This window comes from Lutra lutra, chromosome 14 (genome assembly GCF_902655055.1).
Source record: "Lutra lutra chromosome 14, mLutLut1.2, whole genome shotgun sequence".
Classification (NCBI taxonomy): domain Eukaryota; kingdom Metazoa; phylum Chordata; class Mammalia; order Carnivora; family Mustelidae; genus Lutra; species Lutra lutra.
The window spans coordinates 84,497,483-84,522,772 of NC_062291.1; the positions used below are offsets into that span (position 1 = coordinate 84,497,483).

A 25,290-nucleotide genomic window follows, 5' to 3' on the forward strand; every position below is an offset into this window, starting at 1 on the left:
CGCTGTGTGTGGACGCCCCCCCAACCCCGCGATCTGTCAGTCCACATGCTTTCATGGACACCTCCTGGCTATTAGGGTTGTGTTAGGAGCGGGAGATGGAAAAAGGATGTAGTCCAGCAAGGTTGGACCGTCTTGGAGCTCAAAGCCCTCATGGGGCTGGCGGGCCAGAATGACTGCCAGGAGCAAATGAACACCCGTCAGCGAGAGTAGCAGAGGACAGGAGTGCGGGGCGGTCTTGCAGGGGCTGTCAGTCAGAAGGTGCAAGCCAGGTGAAAAGGGGGCAGAGTCCAGGTGGGGAAGCGCTGGGCTCCCGCACAGAAGTCACGCTGAGGGATGGGTCACAGCTCACAGAGGTGTGGGCTCAGAGCAGCTGAGTTGTCATGCAGGCAGAGCTTTCTGGGAGTCTGGTTTTATTTTGAATGGAGGCTCTTACTCAGGGGACTGGCATGACTTGGTCCCCCTGGATGGCCGGTAAGGAACGGAGTATCTGGGGGTGAGTCTGAGTTGGGCACCATTGCAGTCACTGGAGAGATGAAGACAGTGGAGAGAAAAGAAGGGGTCAGAATCAAGAGGTATTTCAGAGCTGAGCAGGGGGTAGGCTTGGGGTGAATCAGAGGTGGGGGGAGAGGGAGAGACAGGGATGCTCGGGAAGAGGCTGAGTAAGAGCAAGGCTGGTCTGAGATGGCGAGAGAAGGGACAGAACTTGCGGAGGGAGTTGTGCTTTATTTGGGTTCCCTGCATATGGCTGGTGTATGAAGCCCGGAAGTGAGATGGGGTCCCCCAGAGACAGTGTGGGCAGCGCAGGGAAGGAAAGATGAGTTCAAGATCTCCACTGGTTTCAGGGGTCTTTACCGCCTGTGGAAGGGAAGTTGCGCTCAGGTTGACTGTGGACAGTCTCAGCCAGTAGATGCCCATCACTCCCCAGTCTTTTGGGGTCTACAGCTCTGCCTGGAGCAGACCCTACGGCCCTAGGAGCTGCTTGCTGCCTCCTGATGCCAGGCGGGCTACCTTGACCTTACCTTCCCATCTGCATTCACAAACTCAGATGAGTGAGGTCCCCACAGCAGGGAAACCGGATCCCTGGGGGAGGCCAGGTCTGGGACCAGCCCAGAGGGCAGGTGCAGCACACAGGTTCAGAACCAAAGGGGTGAACATGCATCGTATCTGCTCTTCTGACAGAACCTTCTTTACCCTGACACCTCCCTACACAGCTTCCAGGAGGTCACCTGGAAAGCAGTCCTGGGAGAGCAGCAGGTTCAGACCCTTCCTAGGAGTCGCTCTTCCTCCCATGTGTAGATGCGTTTAGCCTTTGCCGCCTTCAGGGCAACTGAGCCCTTCAACACCCGCGGGGTCACCCCCATCCCCTCCTTACGGAGGAGGGCACCGGCTCAGGAGGGTTCACGGCTCTCTATACATCTTGGAGCCAGAAGTGGTGCAGGGCGCCCCACGCTCCCCTGAACCGACCGCAGGAGCCAAGGCTCGTCCCCAGCCAGGCCACTTCCTGGTGCCCAGGGCCAAGGCGGGAGTAGGAAGGGCCTTTCCCGCCTGTAAGAGTGCGTGTCGCACCTGCCCCCCTCGGCTGGCGCCCGCGTCGGGACAGCGGGGGCCCGGCCAGGGCCTCCCCAGAAGGGGCACCGGCCTGGGAAAACGGCCGTGCAGGGCGGCGGGGGGCTTCCCGGTGGGGCGGGCGCCGGGATGCGCTCCCCGCGCCGGACACCAGGCGTCGCCCCCGCTCCTCGCCGCGCCGGCCCCCGCCCCCGCCGCGGAGCCCGAGCCGGAGCCCGAGCGGGAGCGGAGGCGGCGGCGGGACCCGGCCGGACAAATTTCCTGCTCGGCTGCGGGCGGCAGGAGGCGGCGCCAGCGGCGCCCGGACCCCGCGGCCTCCGCGCGTCCCCACCACCGTCCTTCGCGCCGGCGGGGACCCAGGGGCGCCCCGGAGGGCGGCGGGCGGGCGCCCGGGAGATGCGGAGCCGCCGCGGCGGCGCGATCGGCGCGACCGGACCGGCCCCCCCGAGGTGAGCGCGCGCGGGGTTCGGGCGGGGGCCGTGCGCCCCTCGGGTGGCCGTGCGCCCCGGGCGGCCGGAACAGGCCAGGGACGCCGCCTCGGCCGCCGCGGCGGGAGGGAGGGGCCGCGCCGGGTGCGGGCTCCGGGACCCGGGTCCCTGGCGGCCCCGCGGCGCGCCGGGTGCCAGAGGCTGGGGACCGCGCGACCCTGGCCTCGGCGCCCGGGACCCGCCGCCGGACTTGGCCGCCGGCTCGGCAGCTCCCGCGTCCCCCTCGGGAAACGGCACACAGAGAGCGTGTCTGCGGGTGGCGACGGGCTAGGGGTTGGTGACAGGGACGTAGGTGGAAGCGGGCTGAGAGCGAGAGGGGGTCCCGCAGGGTGTGCTGGAGGGCGACACGATGCAGAGGTGGAGACAGGAGCCTTCTGAGAAAGTGACTCGGAGTTGCGCCAAGTCTGGGAGGGGCGGGGGCCTCAGTTCCGATGCTGCCCCGAGGGTCCCGCGCCCTTGCCCGGGCAGGGAGCGGAGCGTGGAGTGGGGGGGGGGGGGGGGGGTGGTGTCTCAGACATGTTGCCGGGAGGAGCCCCCGGTGGCGAGCGCGCCGCCTGGCCCAGACAGGAGCGCCAAGATCTGCAGTGTCAGTGGTGTGGTTGACCTGTCAGAGCTCCTGGACCAGAGGTCAGCCCGGTGCCACGCCTGCCGGCTCCTGGGGACCAAATGGGGAAGGCTGGAAAACCCATCCGGTAGAGAGGCAGAGCCAAACCCTGCCAGACCCTCCTGGACCTGACCTAAATTCCTTCTTGGTGGGCAAACCTTTCTAGAAAGGTTCTCGTTCCGATTGCAGAATTGTACTGATTTGTCTGGAGTCAGGACCACTCTCCACCTGAGTTTCAATGCAGGAAACTCAAGCAAAGAACGAGGCTCTGTGCTCGTGTTTAGAGCGAGGTGAATGGTGCCCCGCCAAGGGTGGTGGCGTGTTTCAGAAATCAGCGGGTCTGTGTTCGGTCAGCTCTTGACCCCAGGTGCCCCTTGACACGGAGTGCCTGGAGGTCTGCCTTTGTGTCCCCACGATGGGTGAAATTCTGTGTCTGTGAAGTAAAGACTCCTTCCTGTTTAAATGGTGAACAGAGGGAGATGTGTATGGGGCGTCTCCCAAACCCATGCACTAAGCCAAAGGAGGGGATGCCATGGACATGACGTGGTGGGGGGCGTGCGATGGCTAAGGCTGGCTCCTGACGGCCATGGTCATCCAGCCTGATATGGGACAGAGCTTTGTGTGCAAATAGCGCTGGGGTGTGTGCTTTCTGAGCCCAGGCTCTGGGCCTTCAGGGAGGAAAAGGCTGCTGCTGACATAGGAACAGGCCCGAGAGATGGGACCACGCTGTCAGTAAGAGGGCACCCGGCTCTTCCCAGACATGGCTTTGCCTCTGACCGCGACCTCAGGGACAGAGGTCTTTTGATACTGATACCTGTGGATCAGTAACCCCTACGAGGGAAAAAACAAAAACAAAAAGACCTCGACTCCCCGTATGCTGACATGAGCTGGGGGCTGCAGTGGTGCCTGGAGGAGGCCAGGTCACTGCGTGAATCGGTGATTTTGATTTGAAAACATACCAAAACCCATCACATCGGCCCCCTGCACCAACTCAGTTGGGAGATGTGGATGAGGGAATGACTGTCACCGTGACACTTCTGGGACCCCTGGGAGGTCCAGAGTGAGCATGGGGCGGTGTAGCCTCGTTCCCATGCTGTGCACAGAGGCCACTTCTCACACGTGTGTGCAAATCATCAACCCCTGAGAGGGGCTGTAGCAGCCGTGGGAGGGGGCGTGGGGGCCGAAGGTGCGTGAGGGGCACAGGGAAGGCAGATGCCTAGGAACCCACAGCAGTTGCTGGGTGGTTAGTAATGAAGCCAGAGTGAGTTTCAATTGGTCAAAACCTATGGTTCCTTCACACTACGCCCCACTGATCATCCTGGCTCTGTCTCCACGGCTGTCATCCTGGTCCAAGGTAACCCCTTTTATCAAAACTCCCTCCTTGCAGGTCAGAGGTGAGTCTCTAGTCCAAACCACTCCTCGGTAATTCCCAGACCCAGCAGCCCCCTTGACACTTCTTCTGGAATATCCGCTGCCCCAACTCAACAGTTCCCAAAGTCAAACCCCGACCCCCACCAGCCCAACACTTTCCCACCGTTTCCCCACCTTATCCATCTGACCACACCAGCCTCCCCAGTGCTTTGGAAAGACGGGCTGGATTGGAGTTTCCCCGAGGACAATATTGTACCCTCAGTACCCAGCCGAGCACCCACCAGTAGGCTCTTCGTAACGGTCATTGGGCAGATGAACAAACGGCCAAGTGGAACATTCTGAGTTCATCTCTGAAGTGGATGAATTTTACTGGATGTCCGCGTGTTTGGTAGGCAGACGCACACTTCTGCTGGTGCAGATCGGACTGGGTCATGGAGAGATGAGAGAGATCCATCTAGGACTTTGTGGCCAGCTCTTCTGGTGATACTGAGCACGTGCCGAAATGACTGAGCTGGACCAGGCAGACTCCAAATGACCTGTTGGAGGCAGGTTTGGAAGCAGGGAGGGAACGCCATGGAAGCCTCCCCCCATTCCTTTACTAGAGTTACACTTGCAGAGCTTCTGCAATCAAAATAGGAACAGATGTGTCCATTAGGATAAAGATGGGCCTTCTTAATATTTGATTATCGCTAAGGAAAAAACTGTTTCAAGAGCATCTCCAGTTCTTTTGGCGGGCTCTGTCCTAGTGAACCAATAGCTCACTGCTCCCCGAAGGCACTCCCCCTCCGCCCCCTGCTTTCCAGATCCTCAGACATAGGCTGCTCTATCTCCTTCCCCTTTTCTTCTTAGAAACTCCTATTCACACCTCACAGCCCACTTCAAATGCCTCAGGCTCCTCAAAGCCTTCCAGACCCCTCGACCTAAGAAAATCTCTCTTCCCTTGAGTTCTGTAGAAACTTAACTCTACCCATCCTAGAGCACGTATCAGACTCAATTTTGTGTCCGCCTGACTTCTTCAAATAGTTTCTCTCTTCCACCAGCTGGTCAATGCTTTTAGGGTAGAAGGTGTGTCTTTGAGAGTTTGGATTTGAAGTTGAGGTATAGGTTGACATTAATCATGGCTCTGGTGTCACCTTCCCTAAGCTCTCCGAATTTGCTGCCGCAGTGTTCTCTGTAGAATGGGAGTGAGAATCTGTACTGCGCGTGGCTATTCTGAGAGTGACGGGTGATCCGTATAAAGTATAAGGCAGATGACTGGCCCTCGGGAAATCATGTCAGGCTAAAACCCTAAAGTTGTGCCCTGCATGCATTAGGAACCAATTTGAACGAATAAATTAACCAAGTCAGAACTCATATTAATAGATAGGTTTTGCTTGTCGTCCAAAGCACTAGGTCAAATCAATAAGGTGTGACGTGCTAGCTAACTTTATTTTTTACATGATAATTTGAATAATTATGTAAATTATGTAAATTTCGTGTGATGAAGTGTTTTAATCTCATAATACCACCACTTACTTGCGCTTCAAGACCAAGTCCGTCCTTTAACGCGCACCATCGACTCTTCGGTGTTAGCGTGGTTATGGGGCCGAAATGCAATTGTTTATGCACATTATTACCCTGTGCGCATGGACTGAATGAAACCAGTCTGTGGAAAAGACAACACAAAAGGGAGCTAAACCAGAGCGCAGAAGCAGGGTGGGCTAGCGCCCAGGTGTAGACCCAGGCTCAGAAGAACGACTTCTAGATGGGAGCGCTGGGTTGCAGGAGTGAGGACCACCCCCGACACATTCCCAGGCTGTGGAACACCTGGTGGTGGGAAGTGCGGCCCGGAGCCACCTCCGAGCCCCTCGTGGCTCCCGCGCACTGACCAACCTCACCCTCGTCATGGCTGCTGCACGCGTATGTGATGACGCCGTGGGACTCAGTCCATGGCTGGGGCCTCCTCCCGAGCCCAGCTCATCCCTTCAGCCACAGCTTTCTCCACTCTGGTCCTGGAGCTACCGAAAGGAACATGTGGCTCGTGGGAACATTGGGCATGCTTACGTTTCGAATACTGACCCTATAGCTACCCAAACTTTATTCTGGAAGGGGAGCTTCACATTCGTTTGTCACCTGTATTTTTCCCCAGAGCAGAGTGCTGGATGAAATACTAGCAGGTGGAGGTTTTGGACCAGCTTCCTCTGAGCTAATAGGGGTTTCGCTGAATGTTACTAATGCTCGAGCAGACACAGGTGCGCGGTGTTGGGGGTTTCTGCCAGATGGAGGCTGGGAGATCCCTAGTTTGGGGATTACCAAGCCAGCTTCCTTTTCTCCTCTTGGTCTGGCTGCTGTTCCCCAAATGTCATTTGTCAAGGTCCGCCCCATCCAGGTGTTTTACTCGGGGAGTTTTGATGTGGTTCACGGGCTCTTTGAACTTGAACAGCACCCGGCTCAAAGCCAGAAATGTGAGCATTATGCCTTTCTTTCAACTCCACAAATACTTCAAAAGGGCTGATGACGCTTATGAAATAGAAAAAAGTTAACACTGTGTTTCAGACAAACAGCTTTTCTATTTTTCCCCATGAAATGGGAACCAAATAAATATTTTTAAAAGGATGTCTATTTTAAAAGGTCTTTCCAATACAAATCAAGACTTTCTGATTCATATGGCCCATGAGTGTATATTGTATGAGATAATCAAAAGGATGAAAAAAAGTCTTCTTTTGCCCGGAAACAGATATGAACTCCATCAGGAGGTGAGGAAAAGTTTGCGGGGGGCGGGGGGTGGGAATCCTTGATTATATGCTAAAAGCCTGATGTGTTTCTTTGGGCAGGCATTTTGATGGCAATGATTCTTGGGTGGAGAATGAAGACTTGATAGGAAAACTTGCGGCTAGACCCCAGGCTGGGGTTCTGACGCCACTAAATTCGATCCAGCAAGTGGCTCATGCTGGAGTGGGAGCTCAGCATTCAGACGTGCTCCGGAGGCTTCGTGGTCCTCTCCGGGGGTGGGGGGGGGGGGCTATGTGATGCCTGGGACTCCCTGGCATCCAGCACTTGGATGTGACATGTGGACGGTGGCGGATGGAAGAGACAGACCGGGAGCCGTACCGAGGGCACTGGAGGATGCTTGCAGAGGGCTGTCCCCCTGAGGATTTTATTTTGTCTGAGCACCAGCAACAAATGTAGCCAATGGGATTTTGCTTTTCAGTACCAGGTTCCCAATCCCAGGCTTGGAGCGCAGAGCATCAGGGTGGGGGCTGGGGTCCAACTGAGACTTGTGGAATGGAGGCTTTGGACAAGTGACTGACCCTTTCTCAGTGAGATTTCTAATCTCTCTAATGGGTACAGTGACACTTCCCAGACAGGGTTTTCGTGTTGCTGGTTTGAGGTCATGTGTAGGGAGCCCAGCCTACAGCTCGCCGGTCAGCCCGTGGCCGGCTGCCGTATCTAGAGTCCGGGGACGGCCGGCCTGCAGTCAGGGGACTGGCAGAATCTGGGCTCGTGTTCCTCCTTCGCCACGTTTGCTTTGTCCTCGGGGCAAGTCACTTAATCCCCATTCTATAAACGCAGACATAATTTTTGGTTATTAATGTCCGTAGATCTATTTGGACATTTCCAGCTGAACATTAGTCACAGAGTTTTGTACCAGGGAGCAAATTAGTTCCATTTTTCTCCTCACTCAAGATTTTAGAATGTCCGATCACATGGCTGCTTGATTACAATGTATTATTCAAAGTGACCTTTGTACGAAGCCTTTTTATTTTCTTCCTCACTCCAAAAAGACTTTGGATTTTTCAGGCTGTTTCCCTGTAGTAGGACTTCCGCGGGCCTGTTCCCTGGCTTTCGGCAGCCTTGGCCCAGACTCCTTTGCCAACACACTCGAGTGCCCGAGGAAGGTGGGGGCACAGCCCCTGGCGCAGAGCCCAGGGAAGTGGGAGCTCCTGTTCTGGCAGGTTCCTCGTTAAACTGCGGGCACTCTGGTCTTCCTTTCTTCTCCAGTTCAAAAGGCCAGCCTCAAAGGTGGACACCCACTTGCCTGATTTGATGTCATGGCCCTGAGGCCAACCCCCACCTCACCTCCCCTCTCCGCGTCTGCTTGTCTGGATTCTTGTCATGGGATGAAGCTTTTATTCTGTTGTGTAAAATATGGCATAGTTGGAAGTCCCGCCATGGGAAAGACTGTGACTTCGGAGTGGGCTCATGTTAGAGGTCTGGTGCTCACTCACTTCCCGTTTCGGGGCTCGGGGCTCGGGTTGAAGGAGACAGAGGAGGAGAAGGCAGTGAAAGGCAGGGCTCTTTTTGAGGTAAGATGGGATGGGTCTTTGGTGATCCCATGTTTTCTCCTGGAGATGAAGTAGATCCTTCCTACAGAATACTCTGCTCATTTTCTAGATTCCAGAAACAGGTGCTAGTGAATTAAGCTAAGAGCTCAGTATTCAGCAGAACCATTCCTACAGATGTCCATATTTCTTCCCAGAGCTTTCCCGTCTATAGCGCACTTCTCCACTGTTGTACAGTTTCTCAGAAGAGAAAGTAAGAGAGGAGAGAGAGACAGCAACAGAGACAAAGAGAGACACACAGAGAGACACAGAGAAAGAGATAAAGACAGATTCAGCAGGAGAGGCACAGTGAGGCTCTCAGATACCGAGGTTTCTTCTTTTGATACTTGTCATCCGCGGCTACCTCCAAAATCCTGGTCAACCCAGAGTGGGAGCTGGCGATCCTAGACTCGTGTGGTCAAGAGTTACAGGCCAGGGCAGTTTCAGAGGGCAAAGGGGTGCCATGCTTGGTGGCATCAGCATACAGAGCTAATAATCAGAGCCAAACACGGAGTCTCTGAAGCCGAAGCTTGCCTATAGTAACAGGACAAAATTGGTATGAACGGACAAAAGCCAGAAAATTTGGGTCTCTTAATTACATTCAGGGATTTATAGGAACTCTATCTGGGCTAACAAAATGTTGCCTTAGGGCACCTGCTTTAATGACTAGAAACCATGCAAATGCTCTTCCAAAGAGATCAGAGTTTTCCAGCTTCTTAAACAGGTAGATTCCACCCCCCCACCCCGCCCCGTGCGATTTTGGCTGCCCCACGACGTTTGCTAATCAAACAGAAACTGGCCTTTGCTGCCAAATTAATTCAAGTCATCCTCAACCCTGCGTTGTTACTAGTAAAAGTATTCCTTATAATTAGTGCTTTTTTTTTTTTTTCAGGATGTGGTTTTTCTGGCTCTGGGAATAGCTTTGGTTTCATAAACAGCTGAATGTTTAAGTACTCGACGTAAAAATCCTTTGAAACAGGAACCCAACCCTGTCCTTAATTTTGGAGTGAGGCTGACTCAGCGGTCCGTCTCCCTAAGCTGGTAGCAGCAGTTACAAAGCCCATCGGTAATTCAATAAATTACTTTTTGCTAATGTTGCGAACATCAGCTAAAGTTCAGCCTTCCATGGGAGATGTTATCCGTCTGCCCATTTAGATTCCGTTGAGCAAAGGCCTGATGTTGGCCCAATGTCACATAAGAATGCAAGAGCCAGACATTTAATGATTTTGTACTGCTTCGTGCCAAGCGAGGCCCGCTCTGTGCGAGCCAACAGTATTCTTTCAAAGGATATTTCTTGGTTTTCACCGAATGTGTGTAGTATTTACAAGAGCCTGTAAGGTCACTTAGAAGGGACAGTTAGAGAGGTTAAACGCGTGATGAGTACCTACAGTGTACGTGCTCTGTGTTTAGTAGCGAAGTTGCAAAACCAAGTCACAATGCCTACCCTGTGGTTGTTCCCACGGACACGGGAGGCTTGCAAGAACTCGTCACTTCCATGGTGTGTTAAATGCAATGCTGGTTGCAGAGGTGGGCATGCGGAGGGGATCCAGAGGGGGTTCACCAGGTAGAACAGGCTTGGTTTCCAAGGATATTTTCTTGGCTGCCAACAGGGCTAGAACATTCAAGACAGAGGGGCTCCTAGGCACTTGTCCAGAAGTGAGGAGTGACATATACTGTATGGGGAGCAGCAGGTGTCTGGGGGCAAATCTGGAGCTGGGGAATGGAGGGGATGAGAGAAGAGGACTGGGAAAGTCTTTGACTTTCCAAACCCTCTTAGGCCATTGAGGAAGGTGGGTCTGCTTGATGCATTAGTAGTTCTAACCTGTTGGACATCGTGGCCGCCGTTGAGACTCCGAGGAAGACTGCAGATTCGTTCCATAGGAAAATGCATGTGTGTACACAGGCTTTTTGGTTTGGTTTGGTTTGGTTTGGTTTGGTTTTTATGGTGTCAAGAAAGTCTTGCCTGACCAAAGCCCACTGGTTTTCAGCTAAGGAAGATGGCATACATCTGGACCAGACCCAGATTTAAGAGATGATGGCCTCAGATTTTGGGCTGAGTTTGAGGTGCCTTAGGGGAGCAAGATACACTTCTCGAATACAGGCACTTGACTCTACTGGGGGCTCTTCACACTGGCAGGGATGATGTCCGGGCTTCACTGTGTTAACCATTGTAGTTCTTCTTATTAAAACTTTGGTTACCGTGTACATTCATGGGTACTGGATGGTATTCCCAACACGGTAACATGGAAAAAGTCATTTAATTATGGCGCTTGTCATCGGAAGGGCCAGGAAGTGGACTGAGAGTGAGCTCCATGGGTGGGCCATGTTGGCCTCTGCAGGTCCAAATTCATTTCTAGTCATTGTCTAATATCCTTGCTTGTAAGTAACCGAAAATATCTCTTCTGTACCAGCCTTTCCGTTCCTCAAAACCCAAAGTCGGTTCTCCCTTTTCACCTTACATGGCATCTCTGAGGTTTGGTGGACAATTGGACATCCCTGTGTAGAGTCTGAATGTGTCACCAGCTGTGACGAGGAGCCTGAGACCTGCCCAGGGTCACATTCTCTGGTGCAGGTGCCACGGTCCCGACCCAGACACGCCTCTTTTCCTGTTCTCATTGCCTTGGTGGACCGACCCTTCATCCTCCCTCCTGTGTCTGACACACTGTCTGTGTGCGGTGGGCGCGGGGGGTGGGGGATCTCAGGACATGGAGGGCCCGCGTCTGCTTCCAGGAGATGAAAGCCCATCTTAGCTGTCTGTCTGGGTGGAAGGGCGTCTAACCTGGAGCAGGACCCAAAGGTGAGGTGTTCCTGGCTCACTGCTGTGCATCCGTCTCTGTGGTTTCTGCCTGGCAAAGTGCTTCCAAGGGGTATCTTAGGAGGCCGTTGCATGTATGTCTCCTGTTTGGCATGCTTTGGTTTAGCCAGTGATTTATTATTTGTTGCATGGAAAGGCACGTCCTGAATGGACGGCCAGTGGTCGCGGGAATCGATGACGTCGATTCTGGTGATTCTCCTTTGTAATGGAGTCTGTTGTTTCGTGCGCAGCAGGGATCTATAAACATTTTGAGAAGGTGATGCTTTTCTTCATGGCTTGGCATCTGGGCAGGTGGCGCAGCCTGAGATCCAGCTGGGGCCGAGGCTGGGGTGCAGGTCTCGGGAGCAGACGGTGTGAATGCCGCATGGCCTGCAGCCGGGCTCCCCCTCCCCCACCCTCTTCTGTCTGTGCAGTTGTGGCACTGGGCAGACAGCATGAGCATCCCTGACCCCTTTGCTGGAAACCTAACTTCGTTTTAAAAATTCAGACCTGAGAACCACCAAGTCTGGAGACACAAAGCCCAGAGTGGAGCTGGCAGCACCCCCTTCTCCAGGTCCGGGACTCAGTGAGAGGGGTGGGGAGCGGTCATGGCCGTAAATAAAGCAGCAGATGTGACGATACTAGTAGCTGCTGTATTAGCACTTCCTCTGGACGGTCCTATTCCAAGGCCTTTCGTACGTGAACGTGCTGCACGCGCAGCATCACACAAGGCCAGAGGAGCATTAGGATTGCTCTGGAAAAGAGGAAATGCAGACCCAGAGGGGCGGGGCAGGGTGGGGACTAAATCCACGGAGGAACCCAGTGGTCCCCAAAGTAGAGGAAAGGTGTGGGGGGCACTGGGGGCTGCAGGGAGGTGGACCCCAGCTTCGCTCAGGGAGCACAGTGATGGGAGGACACCCAGCCTGCCTGGGAAAGGTCTCTACCTGAGGAGGGCCCAGACCCCATCTTGGGGCTGGGGAAGCCATGAAGAGCTCTGAGGAGGGAGGGGCTGTCACACAGGATGGATGGGGACGGGCTAGTAGGGGAGAGTGGGGCCGTGACAGGCTCTCTGGTGCTCTCCTCTGCTGGTCGTGCATCAGAGTCACGGGGAAGGTCCCAGTGTGTGTGTGCAGTGAGGTTGGGGAGTTGTGTGTCTTCCAAAGCACCTCCTGGGAATCCCAACACCAGGGAGAACAGTGGGGCTTTCATAGGGGCCCAGGAATGAGGTCAGGACTTCCCACCATGGCGGTGGGCAGGAGGGAGGCATGGACGTCTCGCAGGACCGACCAACACGCTGGATGGTGCCGACCGCTCTCGGGACCCAAGTGGAGCCATCGGGAAGGGACCAGCTGAGTGTCTCAATCGAAAGAGGCTCCGTCCTGGCGAGTCTCCTGATGCTCTCTGCTCTCCCATAAGCTTCTGCTCTGGCCCCTTCTGTCCCAGCAGAGAGCTGGTGATGGATTACATACCATGTGGTGTTAGTGACTTCACCAGGGCCGGTTCAAAGGGTTGCTTTCATTTTAACTTAAAGATTTTATTTATTTATTTATTTGAGAGAGAGAGAGAGCACGTGCATGTGCAAGTCGTAGGGGTGGGGGAAGGGGGAGAAGCAGACCCCCCCCCCCCCCGCCGTGAGCAGGGAGCCAGAGCTCCATCCTAGGACCCCAGGATCATGACCTGAGCCAAAGGCAAATGCTAAACTGACTGAGCCCCCCAGGCGCCCCCAAAAGGTGGCTTTTAGAAGGAGGACAGCTTGGGGCAGACGAGGCCTGAACCAAAGAAGCAGAGAGCTGAGGCGGAATTTCTGCACCGGTTGCTCCAGGCAGGCTCCTATCCCCGGGGGCGGCCAGCGTGGTCACTGACACGACGCCCATGCATTCGTTCCGTCACTCAGCAGATACCAGTGGGAGACCTGCCGGGTGTGGGGAACAAAATCCCCAAGTCCCGCTCGGCCTCCTTTCCCTGGGGCCTGGCATTCGTGTCTGTCCAAGCATCTGCCCCTGGGATTCCCCTGGAAGGCTGGTCATGGAGGTGGTGTGTGGTGAGTGGGCCGGGGGCACTCATCGTGGGCGGCCCTGAGGCCCTTGGGCCATGGAGGGGCACCAAGAATGGCTTTGGTGCTGGGACCCCCTCCCTGTCCCCTGCTGTTCAGACCCTGTGCTCACTGGGGGTCCTCTTGCCACTGAGGTGTTCACGACCGAGTGGCCGCCCTCGGAGCCAGCAGCACAGATGAAACCTGAGTGCGGGGCACTCTGACCAGCCTTTCTCTTAAAGCCAGCCATCGTCGGTCTTGTGGTCAGCTCGCGCTCCTGTGACTCTGCTCCTGACCTTAGCGTACAAGGAAGACTGAGGCCAAGGTGGTAGGGGGCGGCAGCATCACGGAGACGGGGTGGCTTGGGGCCGTGGTCGGGGCCTGGCCTCTCCCTGGCTCCCCTCCCACCTTCCCATTCCCCCTCCTCTGTCTGGTTTTCCCCATTCACAGCCTCACGTCTAGGGCGTCTTCTTCCAGAACCCCAGAGCCTGCCAGGCTCCCACTCCTGCAGATGGGACACTAGAATTGAGGGGTTACTGCAGCGACCCCAGACGCTGGCTCCTGTGGCTCCGGCGTGGCTCTGCCAGTGGCTGTGGCCACCGTGGGCCTCCGGCAGCTCTCCCCGCCCCTGCACTCCAGCCCGGGCCCGAGGCCTTGAGAGCGGGTCCCTCACCCATCAGAGCCGCCGGCATGCCGTTGTTTTGAAATGAGTAATAGGAAAGCTAGTCCGAGAAATAGCCAGTGTTTTCTTCCTGCTGTTGCCCAGTCTCAAGGAGATAACCCAGTTGCCTCATCGTGTGACGAGTCCAGGGGATGGAGAATCAGCGTCCCCCACCCCTAGTGCCCAGGGCCAGTGCTGCAGGTCTGTGAGGAACAGCACAATGGGATGATTTGCCCTTTTGCTTCTGATTGAAAATCATTTTGAATCCTTTTGAAGGGCTCTGTAGAGAGTTTCTGTTTGAGAAAAGTTCTCCCAGGACCCCACAGTCTTTCTTCAAGGTGGTGTCCAAGCCACATGCATTTTACTCCTGGGTATCTCCTTTTTAAAATTTTTTTTATTGATCCATTTTCTTTATTTTATCCATTTTTGATGGTTTACGTATAATACCCAGTGCTCCAAGCGATCCGTGCCGTCCTTAATACCCATCGCGGGGTTCAGGCATCCCCCCAGGCCCCTCCCCTCAGTGTGTTTCTCCAGAGTCCACGGTCTCACGTGTTTCGTCTCCCCTGATCTCTGGCAGGAGCTGGACGGATGGGGGTGGGGATTGACCCTCCGGCAGTTCTGCCTACTTCCAGGTGCTCCTTCCCCGCTGCTTGATTTCTGGTGGGTGGACGCCAAGTGCCTTGAGGTTGCAGAGCAGGTCCCTGGAACTCTGTGTGAACACTGCCTTGTCTGGCCGCAGGGGGATGACTTCTCCGCGGGAGGGCTTCAGCGCATTTTGGGAGGAGGTTTAAACACTGCATCGAGATGCATGAAAATCACATTAAGTGCCAGGCACCAGGCAGAAAGGTCTCTGGGAACCTGGGTGTCGGAAAAAATTGCAGGAAGATGTGAGAACGAACTGTGGAGGGTTTTTATTGAGAAAGAGTTGGTGCCTTAAATGGGGATGAATTCTAAGGGCACAGAGAGGGCTTCTCTTGTCAGAAAGGCCAAGGGATGGTGGGCCACATAGTTTTACGACACAAGGTCACATAGCCGGGGGACAGGTCAGCTGGATTTCGCCATCGGCCTGCAGTCCTTATGTTTCCCTCTGCCCACCTCCCCTCACTGTACTCGAGGCGTGCTTCATAACCCGAGCCACGAGAACTGCGGGGTTAACCAGGACAGCCTGGGCGAGTGTTCATAGGGTCCCACTGGGTAACAGACCATGGAAGACAAGGCACGAACCCACTTAACTTGGTGCTTTCATCGTTCCTAAAAAACTCTTGGTTAATATATACCTTTTAAATCGAGAAGTTATGGGTCATTGTTGCAACCATAGCCGAGCTTGCTACAGAGGAGCTGTTGTGAAGAATCAACAGCCAGAAAACCCCACTCGACAGCACCGTCTCCGTGTTCCGCAGAGGCCTTCAGAGGGGTCCCTGGGATTCTGGGAAATGCACATTCCCAGGTGTGGAGGAGGCTGTTCCTCTGAACGAGGCTAATGAGGTTTTCCGGCCTCTAGAATGGAGCTGGCCATCTTGCCCCATCCCACCCTACAAAGCCTTCACACCTGAGGGCCCACTTCCGTGACCGGCAAGCTGAGGTTGGCTGTGGGCAGGGGGCCCCGTTTCTGCCCCCACCCCCTGTGGATCCACCCATAGAACTGTCTGAGCCTCCTCGTGACCCAGCCAGAGAGAGAGCGATCCCAGGGGAAGCCAGGCAGAAGCCAGGACATCTTTTGGGACCTCATGTCAGTAGTCCTGGTGTCTTTCCTGCAGTGTTCTCCTGGTCACGCAGGTAGGTCGTGTTCACCGGGGGAAGAATGAGCCGCCCTTCCCAGAGAGCACGTGGTGGTGAGGGGCCCTCTCTAAGGGTCTGGGAGTTGTGGCTTTTAGCTGGACAGCACTGAATCTGACTCCGGTTAACTTCATGAGAGCAGGAACTGGACAGAAGGTGCCTGGGTAGTTCAGCATCAACCGGAAGTCTGGAGAACGCGGCTCAGGAAAGGGACAGGAGCCCAGGAGGCTCTGGACCACAATTAAGGTGCGGCCACCAGAAGCTTTTGGTAAGGATGTGGCCTGTGGTCTGTGGCACTGACGCTGCCGGGCATGGCCGGTGGCAGATTCTCGGGGCCGTGGCTTCCGTGAGTGCTTCTGGAATATCCTTGGATCTGTGACTCCCCCTAAAGAGCCGAAGCCTTGGATGGGACTGATGGTCGGACCCCCATCCACGTCCCTGCCACAGTTTGGCTCCAGGTATGTGGAGGGTGGGGCCGGCAGGCGGGATCCTGCCCCGGCAGGTGTAAGGGACGCCAGGAAGTAGGAAGAGAGTGTAGACAGTGAGGGCAGCCCCCAAACAGCAGACGTTCACTCTGCCTGCTTTGTACTGAGCTCGTGTTATTTTTCATCTCAATACCGTACCCAGTAGTATGACATTAATATATTCCTGAAAAGTTACATTGATTTGATTTGTGGCTTATAGACATTGGCTAAGCTTAATACCTTTTAGAAGTCTGCAGATAATCCTTTTGTAAAGCAGCTAATCCTTTTAGAGAGCAAATAATCACTTCTTAACCCTTTTATTTTTGAAGATCAAGACTCTATATATTGGGTTTTCTCAAGGCAGAGTAGCCAACACTTAAGCTTCCTCTTCTGCTCACAGTGAGGAAGTGTTTCAGGTTTCTAGATAACTGCTTGAGATCTCGCATGCTGTGTGAAACACACACATACACACACACACACTGAGGGTTTTTTTGTTTTTGTTTTTTCCCTTCTCCACTGTAATTGATTCTTGTCTGGAAGGAAGTACAGGCTATTAAAATTTTCGAAGAGCTTCTATTTATTTTATCTTACCTGCAAGGCTCTTTAAAGAGCCAATTTAAGAAGTAAGACCTCGGAGCATTTGCATGGGTAAGGATGCAGGCGTTGTTATACCTGGGAAGTCACATTTGGAAGCGTCACCTTGCACGTTTTTTTTTTTTTTTTCCTTCTGTAAGAGGCTTTGGCATTACAACAGAAATATTTTTTTCCATTTGCTATTTTTTTCCATTTCCTCGAGCTGCTTCCTGGAAAACAGAGAGGGACCCCCAGGTGACAGCGGGGCAGGAGCCTGGATGGGGTGGGCGTGGCAAACCAGGCTGGAACTAGACGCTCCGATCCAAGCTGGTGACAGGTTCTGCAAGTCTGGAACGGTCCTGATGGCCCTGGGAGCACAGAGAACCAGCAGATGGGGAACTAGAAGCAGGCAGGGAGACCAGTGGGGCAGCTGCTCTCAAAATGTAATAAAGACATGAGAGAGAGTGTCTGATAATGGCTGCCATTCAGGCGCCTCCGTGGGTCAGGTGCGTTCAGAGTTCTTGTTGCTTTTTGCCCAGTAACACGCAGGTGGAGTGGACTGGCCTCCCCTCTGGTAGGTTCTCACACATGAGACTAATTCGACTCCTTTTTTCTCCAGCCTTAGAACCTATAGGGGTTAGTGGTTGATAGAAATGAAGTGCTGGCTTCTATTTTCAGGGGCTGTGTTACTAAAGTACACGAACCTTTAACTGCTAGAATCATACTCATTGTGGTGAGATGTCCCCCTATGAGAGGGTGCAGGAGGAGACTGTGGGTTCACTCAGTGGGACTGAGTTGTCTTCAGTCTAAGGGTTGCATGAGTGTGAGGTATCAGTCCATTTTAAAGTTCGTAAATGGAGACTTGGATGAGTGAAATGAGTTGTTTGAGGCCACGTAACTCTAAGGCAGCAGGGCTGGGACTCCAGCCTGGGGTCGTCTGCTTGCCAAGCGGGGCATGTGGCCAGAGCTGGATGCTGGGTCTCCCCGAGGAGAAACAACTTGGAGGGGATGCTGCCTGGGAGTCCGGGCAACATGTGTGCGCCTCCTTCTGTCCTTCCAGACCACGATTCTGAATGGTCATGTCTCGGCATAACGTATATAGTTAAAGAAAATACAAGTAACATTTTTGAGTGAGGTGTTTTAGTCATTTGTATCAGAACACAGATGATTCTGATTCTGTGGTGAGGCATAAAGTGAATCACTTTCCTGACTTACTTTTATTATTAAAGGAGAATGATAATTCCTATGTACCTGGTGCATTTTAATGTACTTTGTATTATTACACTTGATCTTGGTCGAAAGGCTGAGAAGCTATGTACTATGTATTATTATTGTGTTACCATTATTATTCGAAGCATTATGGCCTTTTTCCCTTTAGGTGGCTTTCCCCATATTTTAGATTGTATTTAGCCATAAAACACAGAAAGCACCATCATTTTTTAGCTAAGAAAATTGATGCACTCACAGAAACTATTAGAGAGAATATTGATTTCCTACATACGGTAATCCTGAATTGCTTTTTTTCCTCAAGATTCATATTATCACATTAGTGGTAACCTTCAGATTTATGGGTAAAACAGAACTTCAGTGAAGATTTATTTGGGACATTTGCCGGTTTTCACTTATTTTCAACCTGTTACAAAAGCATCTGTACAAAGTTTAAACTTCCCTTCACCGAATGAAGAAACCGCATGATGACTCTTGTTTTGTGGGTCTGGGTGTCTTGCCAGCGCCGGCTTCCCGGCCTGCTCCTCTTTCGGTAAATTACGGCTGTTACTATCGACGGGACGCTGGGTGCTTCCTTAGAGCTTGGACTTTGTGAGCAGGAAGGAAATAGTCAAGAACTTCGTGCAGATGGAGCAGCGCTTGAGCTGTTTGGAAATGCACACATTATCATGGCTTCCAGTCGATTCCATCCGTCCTTCTGGCGGAGGTTTTCCCTGTGCCGATCCTTTTCCTTTTTTCATGTTTTTAATGGTCTTTCGCAGTGCACTGAGAACCATTTCTTCTGGGCGTGTGACAGATTTGCTGCGCTGGGTTAGATTAGCATGCTTGTCTGATCCCGAGTCCATCTGCACTGACTGCCTGATGAAAAGGGAAAAATAGTAAACATCCTGTCCTGGATACAGACTTGGAGGTGTGTGCTGGGAATGCGCGTCTCCCTTCGAAATAACATTTTGGAAAGCACAGTGTTTGGTAGATAAGGGCCGCACTCATCATGTCACACCAGAGAACAATTGTAGCATTTAGTTCCATATCGTCTTGCTTTCAGCCCGACTTTCATAGCCGAACAGAACACTGAGCGCTGTGTGAGAGGTCAAGGTCAGCACAAATCAGCTTTCACCCTGGGAAACGAAAATGAGCTGGATAGCCTTGCAAAGTGGCATGTTTATTAAATACAGCGATTGTTGTGAGTAGATTTATGCATTCAATTTGTTTGCAGTTGTCAAAACCTCATTAATTGTAAGCCTGATGACATTGTTTGCTGTTTCAAATCAGTTTTAAATTACACATGTACTGCTTAATCTTGAAAGCAAAATTAAACCTTGGATTGGTATACATTTCAGGTTACAACACTAAGCCATTCTATTTGGGGGATGGAGTTTAATACTCGTTATAGAATGAAATCAGGAGGTCCTTTGCATCCACGGTGGCTGGTGTAATTAGGTTCTGTCAACTATAAATTTTCAGGTTAATTTCTTCCACAATGTATGCTGTATAATAATAAAGCCATAAATCCCTTTATACATTCAAATTATTATATAAATCCTTAGTATTAATGCAATAAAGTTTTTAAAGCAAATTTCTTGGAAGTATGGGTTGTATGGCAAGTAAGTAAAATTGATGTGTTTTTAGAAGTCCGTGAAGATTGGTATTTTATTTCTCTAACAAATATGGGGATTTATCAAGTCTCTAGGCCAGGTGCTAGGGACGCAAAGGTCATGTGGTCACTGCCCCCCAAGAACCTGCTAATGTAGCGTGACCTTTTCTAAATGTTTCCTGGGACAAGCCTGCCCTAAGGCTTTCTGCCGGGCATGGTCAGATAGGGTGAGAGCTGTGGCCTGAAGTGGGGAACCCCTGAAGGTACAGGGAACACCAGCCGTTTTGGCCTCAGGTCTCGATTCCCTGTCCCATTTGTTGGTCTGGGCTCTGGAATTCTTAACCTGGGGTCTCTTGAGAGTTTGTGAATAAAATCCAGCAGGACTGTAAATTTAGATGGTGAACAAATTTACCCCTTCCTTTCCAAATAATTAACTTCCTTTGCCATCTTATATCCCTTGTACCCAAGCCCAGCCCTAACCCGTGGTGACCACTGGTCTGTTCTCCATCCCTCTAATTTTCCTTGTCAAGAATGTCATGTTCTTGGACTCACACAGTACGAAGCCTGTGTACTGGCTTCCTTCCCACGGCGTATGGATCTCAGAACCATTCTCGCCATGATGAGTATCGATAGTTCATCCCATTTATTTTACTGAGTACTGTCCTGTTGTACGGAAGGACCGCCGCACCTTTCGTCTTCCCCCCAGCTGGAGGTCATGTGGGTGGGTTCCAGTTTGGGGCACATATGAATAAAAATGTCTAGAAATGTGCATGTAAGTTTCTGTGTGAACCTAGATTTTCAGTTCATTTGGATAAGTCAGTAGGATGGGTTTGCTGGATTGAATGTCATGCGTGTTTAATTTGGTAGGAAACTTCCAAACTGTTTTCTGTAGCTGGTGTACCCTTTGCTTTCCCACCAGCAGAGACGTGAATGTTCCCATTACTTTGCACCAGCATTTGATATTGTCAGTTTTTCCTTTTTTTTTTTTTTTTTTTGTTTGTTTTTCTCTTTTTTAGTTTCTGCCTTTGGTATGGGTGAGTAGTGGGGTCTCACGGCAGCTGTAATTTGCATATCATTTGCATATCCCTAATGACTGCCCGTGTTGAGCATCCTTTCCATGCTTGTTCCTTCAGTGCTTATCTTTGGTCGTGTCTGTTCAAATCTTTTGCCCATTTTGAAAATTGTGTTGTTACTCCTCTGTATTTTATTTTAGGTCATTGCAAGGAGTATTCTGAGAATGAGCTCACTAGCCGGCCCAAAGGATCCATGTCACCAAAAAGGTGAAGAGCCCTTGAAAGACACACTATCCTTAAAATATCTTTATTCTTTACATTTTTGTACTTGGCCCATGTTCTTGTTCAGAGTCTGTCGCACACCATCTCCAGGGTAGCAGCCTGCCTGGAATAGACTATCTTCCTTCCCCATCATTCTTTCTGCTCTGTGTACATGAAATGGGATTTCAAAACATCACCCTCAAGTGTGGGCGGGTTTCCTTACGCCCCCTCCTCTTCAGTGAGCAGGGAGGCATTTCTTCTGTTTTTATTTATGAAATTCTTGGCCCTCTTGGATTCTTTTCTCAAATGGAAGGAATCTTAATTTGCAGGAAAAATGTGAACCAATATATTCCAGGAAAATGGTTTTATTCCAGCGTTTGGATTAGGAGCTCTTCGTGCAGGACATGAGCGTTACTATGTGCTTGTCTCTGCAACCCTGGGCACGGACAATTTTCTGCCTCATCCCTGTGTTTCCGTCACAGCTCCTCAGCAGACCTCAGGTCCCAGCAAAATGCTTTGTATCTGCTTGAAATATTTTTTAAAAGTCTCTTATGGACTCTTAAGTGGACAGCGAAAGTGTGACTTCGTCATTACTGAATCTGTGACTCAAATTTCAATACCGTCCTCCATGGCTAATATGTGTAGGAACCATAAGCTTATTTAACAACGACACATTTGTTTTGTTTTGTGCTTCTTCTGTGAAGGAGCACAAGGTACAGAAATGTTGTGTTCTATTATTTTATTTTAATTTAACGAAAGGCCTGACAGAGGAGTCTCTTCTTCCCCATCAGAAAGAAAAAAAAGAAATTGAATGAGAAAATTAAATGTAGTGTGTATGTTGAGAATTCATGTTTGGCATAGACGTAAAAATATGCCGCGGTGGGGAACTCTGCCATGTGTTAATTATTGCTTTAGAAGGCGCACTCGTGATCAATTGATACTCTGAATTTTATATTTGGCACACTCAGCCTATGCAAATGCATGTTAAGTGCTTATGATTTGGGGAGTAAGAGATAGCAAAACGCTTCTCACCTTCCGCCTGTGCGCAGTCCCTCTGTGCCAGTGAAGCTCTCTGTGGGCACAAAGCCCGGGACAGTTCTAAGGAAAGAGGCGCCCCGGGAGTCCATTGCAAGTCCTCTGAACTCAGTAGGCGGTTTCCATTTTGATGCCACTTCTATGGTTTTTCTGTAGCCTGCAGAGAAAGGAGGGTGGAGAAGGCATCTTGCTCCTTTGCACAGGCATGTGCTCATGGCCACTCTCCCACTCAGCCGTCTCAGGTGCCCGTTGCTGCTGTGACGACTTTGCACACAGGCAGCAGCTCGCAGTGATGCCAGTGGCTTCCGGCTGGTTCCGGAGGTCAGAGCCCAGCCGAGCTTCTGTCTGCATCTTGCTGGCTCACTGCTCAGAGGCTCACAGGATGAATTTGGGGCTGCTGGCAGGGCCCTGCTTCTTACGGGAGGCTCGGGGATGAACCATTTCCAAGGTCAGTTGGTGGGGTCCCTGTTCTCACACAGACTGTCGGCTGGGTGACCCTCCGGTCTAGGTACACCCTCTCTGTGGCACCTGGTCCCCGTCCTCCAGCGTCAGGCCAGCACGTAGGGGAGTCCCCTTCCTGCTCCCCGCTGCCACATCTCTCTCACTAGTGCCCGTGAGGGGCACACAGGGCCCACTCCATAGTCCAGGATGCTCTCCTGGGTTAAGGTCAGCTGATCGGGAACCCTAATTCCATCTGCACTCTCTCTTCCCAGCTGCACCGAGGTTAGCATTGGATGGAGAAAGCCGAGGGGTGGGGATCTTAAGGGATGTTCTCAGAATTCTGCCTCCCAGCACCCCACCCCTGCACATTAATAGAAAATCACAAAACTCAAGGTTCTCCTGAGTGACTGTTTGCAGCCGAGGGATTTGTTTCCATTTCTGAGACAATATGTGCTGAGATAATTCTGTGATATTTACACATTTGGTGTTTACGCCTCATGGACTCCATTATACATATCTTTAGGAATTCTCTTTACATAAATTAAGATGATTTTTCTCCTTCCTGAAAACATGGCAACATGCTTCATATTCTGGATGAAAATGAGGAATTGTTTACACCATGAGCCAAATTAAACTCTGGGAGGATTCTGATGCACAAGAGATGAAACTGCTCAAATGTATGGCATAATTTAGGTTTCCTAGGGATTTCTTTGCAAGCACAGCACAAATTAATATTAAGAAGTGATTTGATTATAACATCAAGACTATGTCTGAGGTTCCCTGGCATTTAACAGAGAAAGTAATTTTAAACACACATCATTGTTTTTCTCCGCGGGGCTGCCCAGGACACCCTCTGCCACCTGGGAAAGATGGGTCTGCCCCATGTGTAGAGTACAGGAGCTCAGGCTTAGAGTGTGGGCTCTGTCCTCTCTCCCTGCTCCCCACTCCTCCAAGCTGGGCCATTTTGGGTAAGTTCTGTGGTTTCAAGCGTCACTGTTCCTGCTATGGGGATGGTAATCTTGCCTGTAGGATTTAATGAAGTGACGTCTACGAACGTAATCTGTAGAGCGCCTGGGTGGCTCAGTTGTTAGGCACCTGCCTTCAGCTCGGGTCATGATTCCGGGGTCCTGGGATAGACCCCCGTGTCAGGCTCCCTGCTCGGTGGCGAGAAGACTGCTTCTCCCTCTCCCAGTCCCCCTGCTTGTGTTCCCCCTCTCACCATCTTTCTGTCAGATAAATAAATTAATTAAAAAAAAAAAGAACATAATCTGTCACTTGGGGACAGCCCGGTACTTGCTGTTTGGACAACTCAGTACGCATGCGCACACGCACATGGAGGGGGGTGAGGGGGAGACTAGTGACCGCAACTTAGTTTTCTCACACTTGTTCTGAGAAATTTGGGAACCACTGTAGAGAAATGAGGTTTTTGCAATAAAGGTTCTTTGCAGGGGATAATCTTGTAATTGAAAGCAAAAAAGATGAGGCTCGCCTTCCCCTTTTTCTTAGTGCTATTAGCAGGTTCCTGGAGCTGCCGGGCGCCCGCCCAGTCTGCAGCCGGGGACGTAGCTCACAGGGCCCATCGTATCGCGTCCCCATCGCCAGCCCAAGTGTGAACACTACTGTGTTAACATGATGGTCCTGTCCTTCAAGGGGTTGGAATATTAATTTGCTTTGGGGACAAGGTCACACACATTGGCCCTTTGGGACGTGTCTGTCAAATCCACCCACAAGGGGTAAGATGCTCTCTGTCCTCGAAACTTGGCCGTGTTGTCCAATGGGAAAACCTAATCGTGGCTGACTCGGTGGTGGTTCGAGTTTCCTGGGATGCTGTGTTCCTCCCCAAGCAGAAAGCACGTTTTTAGGATGTGACGGATGCTGGACTTTGTCACTTCCCCAGCTTACCCTGACTCTGCCCAGCTTACACGGGACATGTGCAGTGTGCCCTGTCCTTTTCCATGGGGAAGGAGGAGAAGCTGGTTGCCACCCCATGGTCCAGCGAGATTTGGCAACATGGTGACACAGTGGCTGCCAGCGCTGGGGGTGGTGGCCCGTCCCTAAGACACAGCCCCAGGAGGCAGCCAGGTGTGTCCGAGGCATGGGGGCAGCACCCCCTGGGAGGCCTCCTTCTTTAGGTCTAGATGCAGAGAACCACCGTGTCTCTCACTGGCAGTGCTGAGCACGGGGCTGGTGTCTGTGCCCCCGCCCCCAGACACCCTCCTGAAAGGGGATTTCCTGCTGACCCTGCATCCCACTAGTTCTGCCCTCCTCCTCACTATCACTGCCTCCACGAACCTTTGCAGTGCTTGCAAACCCTCCAGTTAGCGGGGGCGCCATCTGTGTCTGTCCCCCTCTCCTCCAGTTTCCATGGAGAGGCTGGCAACGGGGACATAGGACTGACAGTGTCATCTCCTGGCCCACCAGCAGCCCTTCCGGCTGCTGTCGGGTATAGGGGCTCCCCTCCTCCTTCCTCTGCCCAGGAGGCTGAGCTTTCCTGCTCGCATGGTTCAAAGGTGGCCCTGGCCGCAGAGGGGTTGCTGTTTGGCCATGAGTAAGGCAGAGATTTTGTGATGAAAATCCACCCAGGGGCTTCTCAGGCTTTGGGTGTGAGATCATCTCAGGCCTGCTTACTTCTGAGACTCACACCCCTGTGCTGGGGCAGCCCTGCCCTCCTCGTCCTTCCTCCTGATGACAGATGCTCACTGTGTCCAGACATAACTGGCAGGTCTGCATGCGCTTCAGCATGGAGCCGTGTCTGGGCCCTTCACCTTCATCTGTGTGTCTTAGTTTGGCCCAAGGTGGGGGGTCCCCTTCTTTGGTCAAGGCCATCTCCACACAAGGGCACCTTCTCTGACCTATTTTGCAAAACACTCTGGGCTTGGAGATGCTCCCCGCACCCCACAGGGTCATGCTGGAGACACTGAGGGCTACAGTCTCCCACCAGTGCCCAAGAGAGGGTCTGCTAAGAACCCAGGAAGTCATAGCACCTTCCCTAGGGCCCTCACCAAGGTAGGAACCTCTGGAAAAATCTCCCGGTGTCATTCATTTAGACTAAGCCTCAAAACCATGTGATTCCTTTCTGAGACCAT

General features: G+C 52.2%; 1 protein-coding gene across 1 annotated transcript in view; it reads left to right on the forward strand.

Moving 5' to 3' along the window:
- The first annotated feature begins 1,777 nt into the window (after positions 1 to 1,777).
- PTPRE (protein tyrosine phosphatase receptor type E) overlaps positions 1,778 to 25,290 on the forward strand; it is a 152,813-nt gene continuing 129,300 nt past the window's right edge. Inside the window, 1 exon segment of the mRNA XM_047701911.1 lies at positions 1,778 to 2,015. Coding sequence (XP_047557867.1) covers positions 1,963 to 2,015 — 53 coding nt within the window. The 5' untranslated portion in view covers positions 1,778 to 1,962.